Genomic DNA, 20,051 nt, shown 5'->3' with positions numbered 1-20,051 from the left:
CGTGGCGACTTTAACTTTTACACTTACACAGCACGTCTTTCTGTCCAACGTCGCCGTACCTGAATCCAAAGCATCGCCATGTAATAGACGTTACGTTTTTTTCGCCACCAACTCAGCCTGTTCATGGTCGAGCTCATGCTCTTCTTCAGCGTCTGTGTTGGTCACTGCTGCACGCCGGCTGCACGCACCAGGATAGCTTGTGGGCGTGATGTCAACTCCACACACTACAGGAGAGGCAGTCACGTTCACAGGCACACACGTTAACATTTATTTAGCCTACATTAAATCGCAAATCGCAGCCTTTTATGCGGTTATGTAATCGCACAGCCTGACATCGCGATTGCGATTATATTAATCGTGCAGCACTAATTTCTCAGTAGCGTGGTGGTAACGTCACTACTTTCTGTGTCAAACAGCTTTTCAGTAGCGAAGTTGATTAACGACGAAGTAGTGCGGTAGCATCCACAAATATTAGGGCAAAGCACTGAAGTGCAGTGGACTGTTTTTCTGTGGAGGCCTGGATAAAAATAAGGATAATAAAACTGAGGATAAGTCATGTGACTCACGCCAGCGCCACACCTCCGCATGACATCACATACTAATCCTTCAGTTTATTCTCCTTGCTGTTTCACTATTGGCTTTTCTTGGCAAGACCCTCCCTACTCTGCCTCTGATTGTATTGTATTACACAGTGCACTTTTCGGCACATCTCTGACATGTCACGCCCGTAGACTGTGTATATTTAGTGGATTTCCAGTGGAAATTTGATAAATAGACACAACAAGGGCCAACAAGCTGTTGAAATTTTACAAATTCTCAATAAACTATCCAAGTAAAATGTGATATAATACTGTATTTGTATCTTTACTACAAATGTCTCAGTTTTTACTGATGTTCTGTTGTAGCATGTTTGTAGGAGAATATTAACTGTAAATGAAAACATCTGGAGCACAAAACACACACAAACATGTTTCAAAAATGTTTGATGCAGTATTAGTGGACGACCATGTGAATCACATGATGTATTACAATAATAACAACTGCACACACTTTGTTCGCTGGGTTGAGTGGTAAACTTCATGTTGATCAGGACGTGCTACAACAAAACAAACTGTCAGAATATTAAAATATCAGTACATTTAATATAATTTTGAATAAAAACACACCTTCACTGGAAATAATTTTTGACAGATAAAACAACTTCTTTCTTAATAATTCATTCATATTTATGTATAAATTTATCCTGTCCATGCTCTAGTCAGCAAATTATAAATATTTAATTTGTCAGTTTTATTTGTTTTTTATGTCAATTAAAAACAGTCTTTAAAGTCATATCTTCATGCTGGAGTCCTTCTCCAGCGCTCCATCATGTCACATGATCTTCATCAGCAGATGGAGATGTAAATTCAGTCATGTAAGATTTGAGGATGGATTATTTTAAGTTACTACTTTAAACTGTAATGTGTTTTATACTCTGATGTTTTTCACTGGATCTTTTTGGGGGGCATTTTTTGATTTCAGATTTTATTTTGTTTCCCTTTCCTTCTGATTTTAATCTCTGATCAGAGTCAAAATTCTGTGTCAATAAATCAACAACAGGTGAAGATTATGTTCAGCAACTAACAAGTGAAGAAGTGAAGAATCAGTATCTAAAGAGAAGATGGTGTTCAGTCAGTAATCAATAAGTAAAGATATCGTTCAATCAATAATCAATAAGTAAAGATGGTGTTCAGTCAATAATCAATAAGTAAAGATGGCATTCAGTCAGTAATCAATAAGTTAAGATATCGTTCAATCAATAATCAATAAGTAAAGATGGTGTTCAGTAATTAATCAATAAGTAAAGATATCGTTCAATCAATAATCAATAAGTAAAAATGGTGTTCAGTCAATAATCAATAAGTAAAGATGGCATTCAGTCAGCAATCAATAAGTAAAGATGATGTTTGATCAATAATCAATAAGTAAAGATGGTGTTCAGTCATAAATCAAGAAGTTAAGATGGTGTTCGATCAATAATCAATAAGTAAAGATGGTGTTCAGTCAATAATCAATAAGTAAAGGTGGTGTTCAGTCAATAATCAATAAGTAAAGATGGCATTCAGTCAGCAATCAATAAGTAAAGATGGTGTTCGATCAATAATCAATAAGTAAAGATGGTGTTCAGTCAATAATCAATAAGTAAAGGTGGTGTTCAGTCAATAATCAGTAAGTAAAGATGGCATTCAGTCAGCAATCAATATGTAAAGACGGTGTTCAATCAATAATCAATAAGTAAAGATGTTCAGTCAATAATCAATGAGTAAAGATGGGGTTCAGTCAATAATCAATAAGTAAAGATGGTGTTCAGCCACTAATCAATAAGTAAAGATGGTGTTCAATAAATAATCAATAAGTAAAGATGGTGTTCAATAAATAATCAATAAGTAAAGATGTTCAGTCAATAATCAATGAATAAAGATGGTGTTCAGTCGATAATCAATAAGTAAAGATGGCGTTCAATAAATAATCAATAAGTAAAGATGGTGTTCAATAAATAATCAATAAGTAAAGATGGCGTTAAATAAATAATCTATAAGTAAACATATTCAATCAATAATCAATAAGTAAAGATGGCGTTTAGTAAGATGATTAAAAAGTTTGCAGTCAGAGTTTGAAGCAGAAGAGTGTGTGCGTCCGTCACTCCTCTGGAGGTTGATTATTATCGAAGTTCACTTCACAGAGTTTATTACCAAAACCTGCAGAGTCCGGGATTTATTACCCACAATTCATCTGGATTCATATCCCGCTCTCTGTGGGAGGATCAGAGGGAGAGGGGGGAGAGAAACGAGGAGAAATGAAAAAGATGAGAGGTCTGACTGATGGAGGGATGACAGAGAGGGAGAGAGGCCAGATGACAGAGGGAGGGGGCGGAGCTCCCAGCATGCCGTGAGGCAGGTGGCGGTTCAGAAGCTCCGCCTCCTCCTGATGTGTCTGATAGATGAAAAAAAAACATCAGATCAGAAACCTTCATCTGTTCCCTCACTGTGACTGACTGCTGTCGCCATGGTAACCAACCTGCAGCAGCACTGCTGCACTCTGGAAACCATGGCAACAGTTGTGAGGGGAGCGGAGCAGGGATGGCGCAGCGTGAGGAGATGAAGCGGTACTTCTAGTTGTGAATTGGTACTTTTCAAGTACAACTTTGTTTTCACCTGCTAGTGACTGGTAGCACTTTTAAACATGAAGTGGCACCTGTAGTGATGTCGCTGTACTTATAGTAGTGAAGTGGTACTTGTCACAATGATGCTGTACTTATAGTAGTGAAGTGGTTCTTGTCACAATGATGCTGTACTTATAGTAGTGAAGTGGTACTTGTCACAATGATGCTGTACTTTGATGCTGTACTTATAGTAGTGAAGTGGTACTTGTCACAATGATGCTGTACTTATAGTAGTGAAGTTAGTGAAGTGGTACTTCTTGAGATGATGCTGTACTTATAGTAGTGAAGTCAGTGAAGTGGTTCTTCTTGTGATGACGCTGTACTTATAGTAGTGAAGTTAGTGAAGTGGTACTTGTAGTAATTATGCTGTCCTTGTAGTAATGAAGTGGTAATCGTCAAGATAGGAGCACTTGTCTTGCAGTACTTGCAGAGATGAAGCAGTGACTGTAGTGATGAAGTGGTCCTTGTAGGAATGAAGTGGAACTTGTAGGAATGAAGTACCAGTGGAGTATCTGTAAAAATAAGCCTGTACTTTTGGTGTTGATACAGTACTGTGTATGTAGTAAATGAAGTGGTATTAGTAGAAGTGATGTGGTTGTTGTAGACATGAAGTGGTACATGTACAGATGCAGTAGTACCTGTAAAGATGAAGTGGTACTTGTATAAATGAAGGGGTATTAGTAGAAGTGAAGGGGTACTTGTATAAAAAAGTGGTTTCAATGAAAGTACTTTTATAAATAGAGTGCTATTAGTAGAAGTGAAGTGGTACTTGAATAAATGAAGCAGTATTAGAAGTGAAGCAGTTATTGTATACATGAAGCTGTTTAAGTAAAAGTGAAGTGGTACGTGTATAAATTTAGCAGTATTAGCAGAAGTAAAGTGTTACTTGTATAACTCCAGCTCAGTGGCCTAGTGGTAGAGTGTCCGCTCTGAGACTGGGAGGTCGTGGGTTCGATCCCCAGCCAGGTCATACCAAAGACTATAAAAATGGGACCCATTGCGTCATTGGCACTCAGCATCAGGGGTTGGAATTGGGGGCTTAGATCACCACATGACTCCCGCGCGTGGTACTGCTGCTGCTCACCGCTCCCTCAGGGGATGGGTCAAATGCGGAGAACAAATTTCACACACTCAGTTGTGTGACAATCAGTGGGACTTTTTAACTTTAATAAATAAAGTGGTATTGGAAGTGAAGTCGTACCTGTATAAATTAAGCGTTATTAGTAGAAGTGATGTGGTGCCTGTATAAATGAAGCGGTAATAATGCAAGTTAAGTGGTACCTGTATAAATAAAGTGGTATTAATGGAAGTTAGGTGGTACTTTTATAAATAAAGCGGTTATAAAGGGAAATGGTACCTGCATAAATGAAACAGTATTAAACAGTATTAATAGAAGTGCATATTATTTGCTGATGATACAACTATTTTTTGCAGTGGAGAACATTTAAAACAACTTCTGGATACAGTGGAAGAAGAACTGCAGATTATAAAATCTCTTCACCTTGGTAAAACCAAATATATGATATTTGGAAATCGTGCTCCAAACATTCATAGAAAAATTAGAATAAATGAAACTGGAATTGATATAGTCACTGAAATAAAAATTTTAGGAGTAATAATTGACATTAAACTCAGTTGGAAACCACACATAGATCATGTCAAATCCAAAATGTCAAAATCTATTGCAATCCTGCACAAAGCTCAAGATTTCCTAAACCAGAGCTCTTTGTATACACTTTACCATTCATTCATAGTTCCTTACATGATGTATGGAGTAGAGATATGGGGAAACACAAAACAAACACAAACTCCATTTTTTTACTGCAAAAAAAGCTATACGTGTTGTAAGCAAAAAAACCCTATCATGAGCCAACCAATTCATTATTTATTCAACATAACATACTCAAATTCCAAAATTTAGTAGATTATAAAATAATACAAATTATGTATAAAGCTAGAAATGGACAATCACCACAAAGTATTCAGAGGTTGTTTAAAATGAGGGACAGCTATTACAATCTGAGGGGAACAATCATTTTTGAAAAACCAAAGATCCGTACAAATGTCAGAAGTCATTGTCCATCAGTTAAGGGGGTGAACTTGTGGAATAGTTGTTCTGAAAATATAAAAACTTCGAGTACATTGGCCAGACTAAAAAAACTTTACAAAAATACCTTAATTATGCAGTACACTGTAAAAAAAATAGTAAGTATATCTTATATTTGAGCTCATGAATCCATGTCATGTTGTCTTTGGTGTCTTGTCTGCTTGGTGTCTTATGTTTTGGTTGACTAAAAATTTACCAATTAGTATTTAAGTTTGTATTTTGGTTGACTGAAAGTTGTTTCTTTGGTTGACTGAAAGTAGTTATGTTTGGATTAGCTCACATTGAGTATAAATGGTTTATTTGTGACAAGGGTAGGCGTTATAAGCCTTTGCTTCAGCATACACCTTTTCGGTCAGTCCTTGTTTTGTGTACTTGTGCTTTGTTGCTGATATTTTTTTTTTTCTGTTGCTTTTTAATGACCGAAATCAATCAATCAATCAATCAGAAGTGAAGTGGTACTTGTATAAATAAAGTGGTATTGGAAGTGAAATGGTACTTGTATAAATAAAGTGGTATTGGAAGTGAAGAGGTACTTGTGTAAATGAAGCGGTATTAGTAGAAGTAAAGTGGTACTTGTATAAATACAGTGCTTTTAATAGGAGTGTAGTGGTACTTGTATAAATAAAGTGGTAACAGAAGAAGTGTAGTGGTACTTGTATACACGAAGCTGTATTAGTAGAAGTGAAGTGGTACTTGTATAAATTTAGCAGTATTAGTAGAAGTAAAGTGGTACCGGTATAAACAAGCAGTATTAATGGAAGTGAAGTGGTACTTGTATAAATGAAGCGGTATTAGTGAAAGTGAATCTGTAGTAGTATTAGTAGAAATGAAGTGGTACCTGTATAAATAAAGTGGTTATAAAGGGAAGTGGTACCTGTATAAATGAAACAGTATTAATAGAAATGAAGTGGTACTTGTATAAATGAAGCAGTATTAACTGAACTGAAGTGGTACCTGTATAAATGAAGCAGTATTAACTGAACTGAAGCGGTACCTGTATAAATGAAGCAGTATTAACTGAATTGAAGCAGTACCTGTATAAATGAAGCAGTATTAACTGAATTGAAGTGGTACTTCTATAAATGAAGCAGTATTAACTGAATTGAAGTGGTACCTGTATAAATGAAGCAGTATTTATGGAAGTGACGTGGTACTTGTGTAAATTTAGCAGTACTTTTTGTTCTGATTCTTCAAACGTCCATCAGTTTCTGCACACCTCCATCTTTGCCTCGTTTGGCTCCGCCCTGTCCAGCTCACACCTTTACACACAACACCTCCACCCCACCATTGCTGCCGTAACAGCCCGCCCGCCTCCATTAACCCCACAAAACTCACTGCTGTATCCGTATTACTTTAGTATCACCCAGTCTACCGCCGCTAACCCCCGCCAATATCACCGCTCCGCCATCTTTTAACACCCCGCCCCTCTGCGTTAACACCACCCCTCCACGGTAACACCTTAATCCCGCCCTCGCTCCGCCGCCGCCGGGCGCTGAAATATGTTTCAAATGCCGCCATAATCCTCGAAGGAGAAGAAGAAGAGAGAGAACACTCCACGCTGGAGGATTCCTCTCCTCCCCCCCGTCGCTCGCCGATCCCTCCCTCCCTCTCCTCATCTCTCAGGGATTATCTCCCCGCCGCAGCCGGGACTTCTGGGAAATATTAGAAAAGTGGGGGAGGCATCTCCCAGCCAGTCTTTACCTCTCTCCCTCCCTGGGTTTCATATGACAGCTGCTGCTGCTGCTTTTTAATATCAAGTCATTACAGGTTATTACAGGTTATTAAAGCTCACCTGGACCAGACACACTCCACACACAGGAAGTTGACGGTTAGATTCCCACAGGCAGACCAGACCATTCAACTACATGTCAATAGCAACAGTCAATTTGTTCTGTGATTTATAGTTTGAAGTTCACAGTGGAAATCCAAAATAAATTATAAATGTAATGTTTTAAATTATGTCCATATAAATGTTTTTGTCTTTATTATCTGGTACATTTATTATGTGTATTTTCAGCCTGCTCTGTTTGCCTGTGTCTCCTCATGTTGGGACAGAATTAGAAAGTGGTGGAATTTAACTCACTACATTTACACGTACATGGACAATTTTAAGATACTTGTACTTTATTTGAATATTTCTATTTTCTGCTACTTTATACTTAAGCTCCACTACATCAGTGATGCAGCCTTTGTCAGTGACGCCCCAAAGCTGTTAACACACTACGTATAGATATCAGAGAAGCTAGCTCGCTTAATATTTTTAAAAGAAAGCTAAAACGTATCTGTTCACTTCAGCCTGTAACTAACTTTCCTCATACAGGTCTGAAACGCTTTGTTTTTACGCTTCATGCTGCTGCGACTCTTTTAAAATCTTACTTTAATTTATGAGTTATAGTTTTAAAAAAGGAGAACACCCGCACACTGTTTGCACTTGCAGAAAAAGGTTAAATTTATCAGACTGCAACGTTTCGGTCATGGGCTTTCATCAGGTTGCTCATGATTGAATGAATGATTTATAGTTTTACACCTCTGCTTTTATGAATCAGTTTGGTTTTATGTCCATTCTGTCTATTTTTATGTGAAGCACTGTACTGCCCTTACTGTAAAGCACTTTCTGCATTTGTTGTATGAAAGGTGCTATATGAATAAAGTTTATCATTATTGTTATTATTATTACATCTCAGAGGGAAATATTGTACTTTTACGACACTAAAGCAGTATATAAAGTAATTAAAATGAGCTGCAACATTAAAGTGATGAGCACATTAATGCATCAGTAACTTTAATACAATAATATATTATTCGGTATTTGGAGTACTTTTACTTTCATGACTTCAATTATATTTCGATGTTAATACCTTTGTACTGTATAGCCCTGTTTCCACCGAGCAGTCTGGGTCCCTTACAATTCAGTTCAGTACGCTTTTTTTCCGTTTCCACTGTGAAAAGTTGTGGATGGTACCAATGGAACCGTTCCTTACTGTCCCCATGTTTGGTCCCCCCTCTGTTGGGGTACCTAGCACACAGATCTGGTACTAAAAGGTGGAGCCCCTTAGCTGCACTAAACCCCTGAGCTTGCCTGAGGACTAAATGCACAAAGCAACTATTTTTAAATATCCCATGGAGAGAGACTCTCACTGCAGCAGTGAGTCACAACAACAGTACTCTTTCATGTGGGCGGGCCACATGTTTGCGGTGGAGGTGCTAAGCGGACCGAGGGTCTAGGTACCATGTCTGAAGGGTTACCTTTGGTTCCAAAGGTACCATACTGAAAGTGTTTGGTGGAAACAGGGCTTTACTCAGGCCAAGATTTGAATGCAGGACTTTTACTTGTAACTTTTACATGAATACTTGAGTATTTCTACATTGCGGTATTAGTACTTTTGTCTGCTTCCACAGCTGTATCAGCAGCCCATATTTATTTCTCTGCTGTAGATTTGTGGAAGATGGTGTTAAAGTTTTGATGTAAACCATGAAAGAGAAAACGTGTGATGTTTCTGAGTGAGGACGTGTCGTTGATGAACTGAACCTTTAAAGATGGAGTCTGTTGTTCCTCCTTAACATTTCTGTTCTAGTGATGTCATCAGTGATGTGTTAATAACAATCAGCTGATCAGATCTGATCAATAAATCCAGACTCTGTTTCTCTGCAGTGTAAACGTCTGGAACAGGAAGTGATCCAGGAGCGAGAGCAGAGGCTGAGTGAGGTAAACACAAATATACACACACACACACACACACACAAACACACACATTTTCTCTCTCTCTCTCTTGCATATTAACTGGTGGTCTCTGTGTTGAATGGTGATGATGGGATGTCTGCTCTGTCGTCATGACAACCTGCCCCGGAGACGCTGCAGCTTGTTTGCCAACAACTTGTTATTCAAACAAGGGTCGCTGTGTGTATGTGAGTGTGTGTGTATCTATCTCTGTGAGGACCAATTTCAGTTTCAAACCTTCGTGAGGACATCTTTGCATTATGAGGACATTGTGCGCGGTCCTCACTACTTCACAGGACGGTTGGAAGGTCCAGCTGTGGTTCGGATTAGAATCAGGCTCAGGTCGTGTTTAGGGTTGGGGTACTGAGTTGTGATGATTAAAGTCAGAGTAAAGGAATGCACCATGCAAAGGAGCGTCCCCACAATTGTACAGAGACAAGTACAAACATCTATGAATATCTATGTAAGGGCTACATTTGGACTACGTTTAGGCTACATGTTAAGGCTAGATTTAGGCTAGGTTAGGGCTACGTTAAGACTATGGTAGGGCTATGTTTAGGTTATGCATTTAGGCTACATTGGAGCTACATTAGGGCTACATTTAGGCTTTATGTCAAGGCTACGCTAAGACTATGTTAGGACTATGTTAAGACTATGTTAGGGCTACGTTTAAGTTATGCATTTAGGCTACATTAGAGCTCTGTTAGGACTACATTAGGGCTACATTTAGGCTTTATGTCAAGGCTACGCTAAGACTATGTTAGGGCTACATTTGGGCTATGCATTTAGGCTACATTAGAGATATAATAGGACTACATTAGGGCTACGTTTAGGCTGTATGTCTAGGCTACGTTAGGACTACATTAGGGCTACGCTAAGTCTTTGTTAGGGCTACGTTTGGGCTATGCATTTAGGCTACATTAGAGCTATCTAAGGACTACATTAGAGCTACATTTAGGCTTTATGTCAAGGCTACATTAAGACTATGTTAGGGCTACATTAAGACTACGTTAAGTCTATGTTAGGGCTATGTTTAGGCTGTGCATTTAGGCTACATTAGAGCTACGTTAGGACTATGTTAGGGCTATGTTAAGGCTAAACGTCTAGGCTACATTATGGTTATGTTTAGGCTATGCATTTAGGCTACATTAGAGCTATGTTAGGACTACATTAGGGCTACATTTAGGCTTTATGTCAAGGCTACATTAAGACTATGTTAGGGCTACGTTCAGACTATGCATTTTGGCTGCATTAGAACTATGTTAGGACTACATTAGGACTATGTTAAGTCTATGTTAGGGCTACGTTCAGACTATGCATTTTGGCTGCATTAGAGCTATGTTAGGACTACATTAGGACTACGTTAAGTCTATGTTAGGGCTACGTTTAGGCTGTGCATTTAGGCTACATTAGAGCTACGTTAGGACTATGTTAGGGCTATGTTAAGGCTAAACGTCTAGGCTACATTATGGTTATGTTTAGGCTATGCATTTAGGCTACATTAGAGCAACATTAGGACCACGTTAGGGTTATGTTTAAGCTTTACATTAAAGCTACATCAAGGCTATGTTTAGGCTATACGTCTAGGATACATAAGGACTATTTTAGGGCTACATTTAGGCAGCCTTACAGCTACATTGGGACTACGTAAGGACTATGTTGAGGCTATGTCAGGGCCACATTTAAGCTTTAAATTCAGGCTACATAAGAGCTATATTAGGGCAAAGTTTAGGCTATGCATGTAGGCTATGTTAGGACTATGTCAGGGCGACATTTAGGTGTAAGTTAGGGCAACATTAGGACTATGTTTGGACCATGTTAAGGTAATGTTAGGGCTCAGTTAGGAGTATGTTAAGGTTATGTTACATAAAGGTCACATTAGAGTTACGTTAGGTTTGCGTTATGGTTGGACCAGGGTTACTGGAGCTGAGTCAGTAATTAAAAAACAAATGTTACTGTTCCTGATAAAGTGGACACTGAGTGTGTGATGACATCATAATGAATGTATTAAAATATTTAATAAAGTGAAACGTGTAATAACTGCAGTTAATTGTTGGGTTGTATCTAGTTACATGGACAGTCCAGTATTATTTATTTATTTATTGATTAATTTATGCTTTCAACAGGTACATGAATTTATTCAGTTATTACAATTTATTCCGTCCTTAAATAAATCAATCATTGATCTTGAACTGATTGAGTTGTTTTGTTCTTCCTCTTGCGGCTCTGACTGCGTCTGTTTTCTTCTGCTGAAATATATTAAATTTTGTTATTAATGTAGCACTCACTCTTTTTTTTTCTTGGTGAAGTCTGTTAATTAGGCTGGAGGGCTCCGGGGGGATTAGAGCCTGGAGAGGTTTTTAATTTCCAACAGAAACACCAACAGCTGCCGTGACAGACAGTCAGAGAGCCGCCAAAAACACCAAGCTGAAACCAGAAACCAGAGCTTTGAACAGGGGCTTTAAATCAGACCTTTAAACCAGACTGTTAAACTACAACTTTAAACCAAAACTTAATATTGTAACTTTAAACCAGGACTTTAAACAAGAACTTTAAACCAAACCTTTAATCCAGAACTTTAATCCAAACCTGTATACCAGAACGTTAAATCAGAACTTTCAGCCAGATTTTTAAATTTGACCTTTAAACCAGATGGCTAAACCATAACTTTGAACTAGAACTTAATATTGGAACTTTATACCAGGACTTTCAACAAGAACTTTAAACCAGACCCTGAACTTTATATCAGAACTTTAATCCAGACGTTTACACAGAACTGTTAACAGGATCTTTAAAACAGAACTTTAAAACAGAACTTTAAACCTGAACTTTAATGGAGACCTTTAAAAGAGAACTATAAAGCAGAACTTTAAAGCAGACTTTAAACCAAATCTTTAAACTTGACTTTAAAACCAGAGCTTTAAACCCAAACTTTGCATCAGAGCTTTAAACCACACCTTTAAATCAGAACTTTGAACCAGAACTGTAAACCAGAGTTTTAAACCAGACCTGAAAACAGGAACTATAATTTAGACCTTTAAACCAGAACTTTGAGTTAGACCTTTAAACCAGAAATTTGAGGTAGACCTTCAAACCAGACCTTAAAGTCAGGCCTTTGAACCAGAACTCTAAAGCAGAACTTTGAACCTGAAACTAGGACTTTAAATTAGATCTTTAAGACAGACCTTTAAACCTGACCTTTCTATCACAACTTTAAACAAGATCTTCAAAACAGGAACTTAAAACCAGATCTTTAAATCAGACCCTTTAAACCAGAACTTTAAATCTGTACTTCATACCAGACCTTTAAACCTGAACTTCATATCAGACCTTTAAACCTGAACTTCATATCAGACCTTTAAACCAGAGCTTTGTATCAGACCCTTTAAACCAGACCTTTAAACCTGAACTTCATATCAGACCTTTAAACCTGAACTTCATATCAGAACTTCAAATCACACCTTTAAGTCTAAACTTTGAGGCAGGACTGTAAACCAGGACTTTATATTAGAACTTTAAACCAGAACTTTGAGTTAGACCTTTAAACCAGACCTTAAAACCAGAACTCTAAAGCCGGACTTTATTTAGACTTTTAAACCTGAACTTTAATGCAGAGTTTTAAATGTTTAAACTTGACCTTTGAACCAGAACTTCATATCGAAACTGTGTGTGTGTGTGTGTGTGTGTGTGTGTGTGTGTGTGTGTGTGTGTGTGTGTATTGTGTTATAAACTCTAAAACTGACTTATTTAAATGAACATCAAACACACAGCTTCAATAGGCTGTCAGCTGACTGGGGGGCTAATTTGTTGTGAACTGCCCCTTTAACTCCTCATGTTAAAGGTCACAGAGGGTCCTTTATTACTCCTCCTGTCCCTCCTCATCCTCCCCCATCATCCTGTCCCTCCTCACCCCTCTGCCCCTCCACATCCTCCCCCATCATCCTGTCCCTCCTCACCCCTCAGCCTCTACATGTTCTCCCCATCATCCTGTCCCCCCTCACCCCTTCTGTATCTCTCACCTCCACATCCTGGACGACCCCTCCTCCTCCACCTCCCCCTCATTCATTGACCTTAACTCCTCATGTTAAAGGTCCGGGCAGGTTAGTTTCATTACCTCCCCTGCCTCCCTCTCTTTCATTGACCTTAACTTCTCATGTTAAAGGTCAGCTCCGCGTCGCTTCTGCTTACTGATCATCTCATTTGGAAATTATTCTGATTAATAAGTGGGGCGGCTCTTTTGAAGCGTCCCCTCCGGCCCGGCTGGAGAAGACACATATTGACTCTCAGGGTTTGGTTTCTCTTTTGATGTCTCACTTTAAACTCACAGACCTTGAGGGCTTTAATTAGCATAGAGGAGGAGGAGGAGGAGGAGGAGGAGGAGGTCAGGATCAGGGCTGTAATCCCTGCTGGAGTCGACCTCCACACTGTTTGGCCAGAGTCAGAGTAAGATGCACCGTCCTGTAACTGTCAGCCCACAGGTTGAATCCCTGCAGCAGCAGCTCTGTTAGCACAAGGTGAGGAGGTGATAGGAGGTGAGGAGGTGATAGCAGGTGAGGAGGCAGGTGATATTCAGGATATATGAGGTGCTGTAGGAGCCCTCCTGTTTTTCACTCAGAAGTTTTTATATACAGTATTTATACATCAAGTGTTTGCACGTTGTCTGCGGATCAATAACCAGCGTCACCTCAGGATCATTCACCAAACTGCACCTGTTGAGCTCACTTTAATTCCCACAATGCACCTTGAGGTTGTGATGTGCTGTCTCCGTGAATCAGGAGCTCATGAAATTTAAACCCGCATTAAGAAGTGTGTTGACACTCGTGTTAGTTAATTAGTCAGTTACTTAATTAATCCTTTATTTAAACGGGGATCAACAGCTCTGTGTGCACACGTCACGTATGTACATGTAATATGAATTTATGATTGACAGGTATGATAACCAATGAGACTGGACCTTTCATCATTGTCGTCATCATCATCATTCACACGGATCATTTGTTCTGGTATAACGCTGCTGCTGTCTGAAGGTAAATGTGCTTCATGTGTGTTTTATCCAATCAGGTGGATCAGCTGAGACTTCAGAGAGAGAGGGGCGGAGCTCTGGAGGACCGTTCACAGATGGAGGCGGAGCTACAGGTGCTACGAGCCAGCCACAGGTCAGACTGTTGAAAAGTAGCAAGCTTTCGCCGTGGTGTCTTGAAACCATAATGTCCCCATTTGTCTGCTGTGTGGTGGTGATGTCAGATTGTGATGTCACTGCGCTACATTTACTGTCCTGTTCAGTCTGCTCACTGTCAACATGTCACATGTTAAAGACGTGTATGTTAGGCCTGGGTGTTATCAAGGTATTACAGTGTACCAGGGTGTTTAGAGTGGGTAGATCGAGTACAGTGTACCTGAGCAGGTAGAGTGCAATATAGCTGATAGATAGATATGTAATGGACTCAGCTACATCTGTTTAAAATGAACTGACAGTAGAAACAGGATTTTGCTTTCACACTTTATTTGCAGTGATTTGTTCATGCAAGGTCACAAACAGAAGCTGTCTCATTCAACTCATCCACAGAGTGCCACAAAGCTCTGAGTCTGAACAGCTGACCTCTGTAGAGTGAGCGCCAGTGGATACAAGCAGAGCGTTTTTCTAAGCTGATAACTGAACCACCATTTCTGTCAGTCAGGATTCAGATTCTAAAAAATCAACTGAACCACATCACACACCAGAACGCCTCAAACCTTTACTGCTGTTTCTACTCCTGCTTCTACTGCTACCTCTGTCACTTCTACTGCTGCTGCTGCTGCTGCTTCTACTGCTGCTGCTCCTGTTGCTGCTGCTGCTGCTATTACTTGAACTCCTGGATTTGTCTCTTTCATCCATGGGTGCTGCTTGTACTCCTGCTTCTACTTCCACTTCTACTACTGCTTATACTACTCCTGCTCCTGCTTCTGCTGTTGCTGTCACTTTGATTCATTCTGGGTCTTTTTCTGCTGATGATGGAGTCTGCGCTCCTGCTGCTGCTCCTGCTGCTGCTCCTGTTGCTGCTCCTGTTGCTGCTCCTGTTGCTGCTCCTGCTGCTGCTGCTGCTGCTTCTGCTGCTGCTGCTGCTGTCACTTTGATTCATTCTGGGGCTTTTTCTGCTAATGATGGAGTCTGCGCTCCTGCTTCTTTTCTTGCCGCTGCTGCTGTCACTTTGATTTATTCCGGGTCTTTTTCCGCTAAAGAAGGAGTCTGCGCTCCTGCTTCTCTCTTGAGTGTTTTCAACACAAACCTTTGCAACTTTCCGGTGTGATGAGCAGCTGTAACACTGAAACTCTAAATTTTGGGGTTTGTAACAGCGGAAAATGTTTCTGAGAAGGAAGCCGGTGTTCCCAAGCCGTATCAGTGATTGTTCCAACTCCTCTTTGGTGGGAACGGGACCATTTTTTGGCTTATCAAAGACTTTTGTGAACACAAAGGCACCATCAATCCAGTATGGAATAACATTGTTCTCAATGTCTTTAAGGATGTTGTACTTTCTATTATCTGGGTTTGTGCACTTTCCTCCACATGCAGAGAGGTAAGAGTAGATGAGAAGGAAGTGGTTCTCGCTGTGTCTGATCAGTTGTTGCAAGTTTTTCCTGGAAAGAACTTGAGGTTCTGCGTGCACAGCTCCAGCAGGTTTGGCTACAACCACACTGCTGCCTGTGTACACATCACCATCTGAGAGTGTGTCTTCAACGTTTCCACTGTAGCGGTCGTTCTGTAGGACTTCATTGAGTCTGTTTGGGTCATGATTTAGTGGAATGTTTGCAGCCAGACAGAACTGTCCCTCTATTCTGTACCTGTCGAAGGAAAAAGACGCACAAAACTGTCACAATCAGTCGAGATAGATATATAAATAGTGTCACAGATTTCAGACATGAAAGGATGAAGCAAAATGCTGACTAAAGTTGAGTCTGAGTTGTACAAACTGTCATGTCATCAGATTGTTTCAGTGTGTTGGAGAGATGACTGAATCCTTAATAAATGTCCACCTTCAAAATATGAATTAAAAGTTAATTATCATTGTATTTTTACAAAACAGTGACAGCTGCAGCAGCTCTGAGTGTCAGGAGTCCTCTGGACCTCCAGCCTCTTTCACACTATATTTTATCTACAAGTGCACGTCACACACTGAGCGAGCCGCCTGGTAATGACGCTGTGGGCTAATGGGCATGTAGCTACTTTCATGTTTCAGATGATACGTCATGTTTGTAGTCGACCAATGAAGATGAGTTTACATATCACAAGTGATGATGATTTTATTTGGTGTGTGTGATTGTGTTTTGGTTTTTTGTTCTTCCTGTTCACTAACCCCTTTCTTGTCCTGGTAACTGACATATAGTCACAGTGAAATTTCACTCACTCTTTCCTGATGGCAATGACAATACGAGTCAACCAGTTCACATCCACATCAGCAAAACTGCTTCCAGCTGACAGCAGGAACACCAGCGTCATCCAGGGCAGGAGATTCATCTGTACACCAGATACATAACAGCATCACACAACAGATAAAACATGATAACCAGCATGTTAGCCAGCAACGTTGTTAGAAGTTGATATTTGGTTGAATTTAGGTTGTGAAGTTGGGTTACCAAAATTCAATGTCAAGACAACGTCTGTTTCCAAATTCAACTTGATTTGGAATACTGACGAAAGATGACGTTGATATTTTGTTGGTTTCAAGTTGTGATGTTAAGTAACCAAAATTCACCGTCTTTCAGACTTAGCTTGTGAATGATGAACCTGAGAGAAAATTATGAAACATGGCTCTGTTTTCATCCCGTGTTGGAAAATAGTGAGCTGTATGTAATTAAACTAGTATTGAGGTGCCCACTAGCTCCTAGAAACTAGAAACCTTGGTGTTATCCTGGACTCAATTTCCACAGCCACATCAAATCCGTAAAGTCATCTGCCTGCTACCATTTAAAAACATTGGCAGAGTCAGAGGAATAATGTCAAAGCAAGACCATGAAAGGCTCAGCCACACCATTATGTCCTGTAGATTAGATTACTGCAGTGGTCTGTTTGTAGGACTTCAAAACAAGCTGTTCGGCATCTTGAGCTTATTCAGAATGCTGCTGCTCATGTCCTGACAAAAACTAGGAAATGCGACCATATTACTCCAGTTCTAAAATCCTTACACTGGCTACCTCTTACTCAGAGAATTGATTTCCTTGTGACATATGAACCTTCTAGGACCCTGTGGACATCTGGGCTGGCCTACTGACCATGCCAAGAGTTAGACCCAGACCAAAACATGGTGATGCAGCATTTTGTTATCATGCAGCACAAACCTGGAATAACCTCCCAGAGGATGTTAGAAAGCCCTGACACTTCTAAGTCAAAGCTAAAAATGTTCCTTTTTTACACTGCCTACTCCACCATGTAACAACTGCAACCTGATTGTTAAACTCAATTTTAAATCATCAAAAGTCCCCAAATACATCCTTAAAAAAATAGCTAGTATTTTAACTACATTTTGCTGTAGTTTGCTTGTAGTTTAACTACATTTATATTTGTAGTGATTCAAGTAGTTTAATTACTTATTTGACTTATTTTTGTAGTTAATATGGACACTACAAACAGTTCTGGGACATAAAATGAAAATAATGTTTTTCTATTTTACCCCTTTGATCACAATAAGTAACAAGTATTGATTATTGCTATTTATCAACAAATGTTAAGTGAACTTCCTGTTTTCATCACATCATGACTGTTTTAACCAAATAGGCTTTAAATTCGTCAAATCACTTAATAAGCAATCACTCCATGTTTCACTTTACATCTATTTTTAACCACTCTTTGTTTAATTTATGTGGATTTTCATCGCCTCCATTTCTATCAGTAAAGTAGTATAGTATTAGTATAGTATCAGTATAGTAGTTAGTTAAAGTAGTAGTTTGTGTAACTTTCAGGTGTTTAGCTACAGGTGTCAACAACAGATTTTAAAGGCTATAAAGTGTAAAATGTAAGATCATCTCAGTAAACTGCAGCAGGTTGACAGTTATCTGAAAAGTTAAAAGTTTCTCACCTTTGTCTCCAACAGTCTGTTCATCTCTGCAAACTGCAACAGGAAAAAACAAACGAAATGAAAGCTGTAGTAAATAATCTTATCAAGAATAATCTGGTTTCACAGATAAATTCAGATCTGAACAAACTGCTGCTGGTTGTTTATTTACCTGCTCAGGTGAAAGAAGATTTCTGGTGTCTTCAGTTTGTAGAAGTGGAGGAGTTGTGACTGTCTGTAGTGCTTTAGGTGGGTTTTTATAAAAAGGGGAAGGAGCGGGACGGACAGTCCTTTAAACTGTAAACTTTACAAATGAGGAAGAACAACACAACAACAAAGATGTTATCACTTTAAAGATGTCATTGCTCATCTCAAATGTCACTGTGCGCTGACAAACATCTCCATATTTAGTCATATTCACAAACTCTTAATATGATCAACTTTATTTCTATCTGATCTTCCATACATTGAAGTTTTGTGCAGATGGAGGCTGTAGTGTGTTGACAAAAAGCTGTTTAAGAAATAGATTTTGAATCTGGTACCTGCAGTCCAATCAGGTTGCACAGGTAGTCTAGCTCCTCCAGGCATTACATGTGGTCGCAAGAAGGTTTGCTGTGTCTCCCAGCACAGTCTCAAGAACATGGAGGAGATACCAGAAGACCAGTCGTTACACCAGGAGAGCTGGACAGGGCCGTAGAAGGGCATCAACCCAGCAGCAGGACCGCTATCTGCTGCTTTGTGTGAGGAGGAACAGGAGGAGCACTGCCAGAGCCCTACAGAATGACCTCCAGGAGGCTACTGGTGTGCATGTTTCTCACCAAACTGTCAGAAACAGGCTTCATGAGGGTGGCATGAGGGCCTGACTTCCTCTATTTATTTATTTATTTTTAATTTTATATACTTTATTAATCCCCGAGGGGAAATTCAATTTTTCACTCTGTTTGTCAATTACACACAGGTCCGAACACACACATGCACAAACTGGACCTATACATGCACTAAGTGGAGAGATGTCAGAGTGGGCTGCCCATGACAGGCGCTCCGAGCGGTTGGGGGGTTTGGTGCCTTGCTCAGGGGCACCTCGGCAGTGCCCAGGAGGTGAACTGGCACCTCTCCAGCTACCAGTCCACGCTCCATATTTTGGTCTGGACGGGGACTTGAACAGGCGACCCTCCGGTTCCCAACCCAAGTCCCTATGGACTGAGCTACTGCCTGGGACCTGGGACCTGTGCTCGCAGCCCAGCACCGTGCAGCTTGACTGGTTTTTCCTAGAGAACACCAGAGTTGGCAGGTCCACCACTGGTGCCCCGTTCTCTTCACAGATGAGAGCAGGTTCACACTGAGCACATGTAACAGGTGTGAAAGAGTCTGGAGACGCCGTGGTGAACATTATGCTGCCTCTAACATCATCTAGCATGACCGGTTTGTTGGTGGGTCAGTGATGGTCTCGGGCGGCATATCCTTGGAGGGTTGCACAGACCTCCATGTTGTAGCCAAGGGTACCCTGACTACTGAAATCCTCACAGACCGATTGTCAGACCTTAGGCTGGTGCAGCAGGCCCTGGGTTCCTCCTGGTGCAGCAGGCCTTGGGTTCCTCCTGCTGCAGGACAATGCCAGACCTCATGTGGCCAAAGTGTGTAGGCAGTTCCTGGATTACAAAGACACTGATGCCATTGACTGGCCCTATCGTTCCCCCGACCTAAATCTAACTGAGCACCAATGGGATGTTATGTATCATTGCATCCAAGCTTGTTTCAAATCGAGATTCTGTATCTGTAAGTGACACATACTCGAAACAAAAAGACAAATAACTTGTTGTCTTTAACTTTTACATGGAGTCCTGATGAAGGACAACAGTGGATGAACTGAATAGATCTCTTCATAATTATCCTACCTTGTAAACCTATACAAAGGACATCAGAAATCATTAGATAAAAGCTCTATGAGGCAGCTCATGAATAAATGCATCACTGGCACGAAACCCTGATGTTCTCTCT

The 20,051-nt window shown here is 40.1% G+C and overlaps 2 protein-coding genes across 2 annotated transcripts in view; one reads left to right on the top strand and one right to left on the bottom strand.

Annotated features, from left to right (window-relative positions):
- Window positions 1–14,196, top strand: part of mipol1 (mirror-image polydactyly 1) — a 51,297-nt gene extending 37,101 nt beyond the window's left edge. Inside the window, exons 12-13 of the mRNA XM_050062235.1 lie at window positions 8,962–9,015; window positions 14,089–14,196. Coding sequence (XP_049918192.1) covers window positions 8,962–9,015; window positions 14,089–14,196 — 162 coding nt within the window. The remainder of the gene's footprint in view (window positions 1–8,961; window positions 9,016–14,088) is intronic.
- Window positions 14,197–14,272: 76 nt separating this feature from the next.
- On the bottom strand, window positions 14,273–18,257 carry LOC126401005 (uncharacterized). The gene is made up of 4 exons (XM_050062035.1): window positions 18,226–18,257; window positions 18,078–18,110; window positions 16,410–16,519; window positions 14,273–15,846 (listed from the first exon to the last, which is right to left on the bottom strand). Exons 2-4 carry the CDS (start codon window positions 18,099–18,101, stop codon window positions 14,895–14,897), a joined length of 1,086 nt encoding a protein of 361 aa, XP_049917992.1. The 5' UTR covers window positions 18,102–18,110; window positions 18,226–18,257; the 3' UTR covers window positions 14,273–14,894.
- Window positions 18,258–20,051: the final 1,794 nt, after the last annotated feature.

Source organism: Epinephelus moara, chromosome 14 (assembly GCF_006386435.1).
Source record: "Epinephelus moara isolate mb chromosome 14, YSFRI_EMoa_1.0, whole genome shotgun sequence".
NCBI lineage: Eukaryota > Metazoa > Chordata > Actinopteri > Perciformes > Serranidae > Epinephelus > Epinephelus moara.
This window is presented reverse-complemented; position numbering and strand designations above follow the sequence as displayed.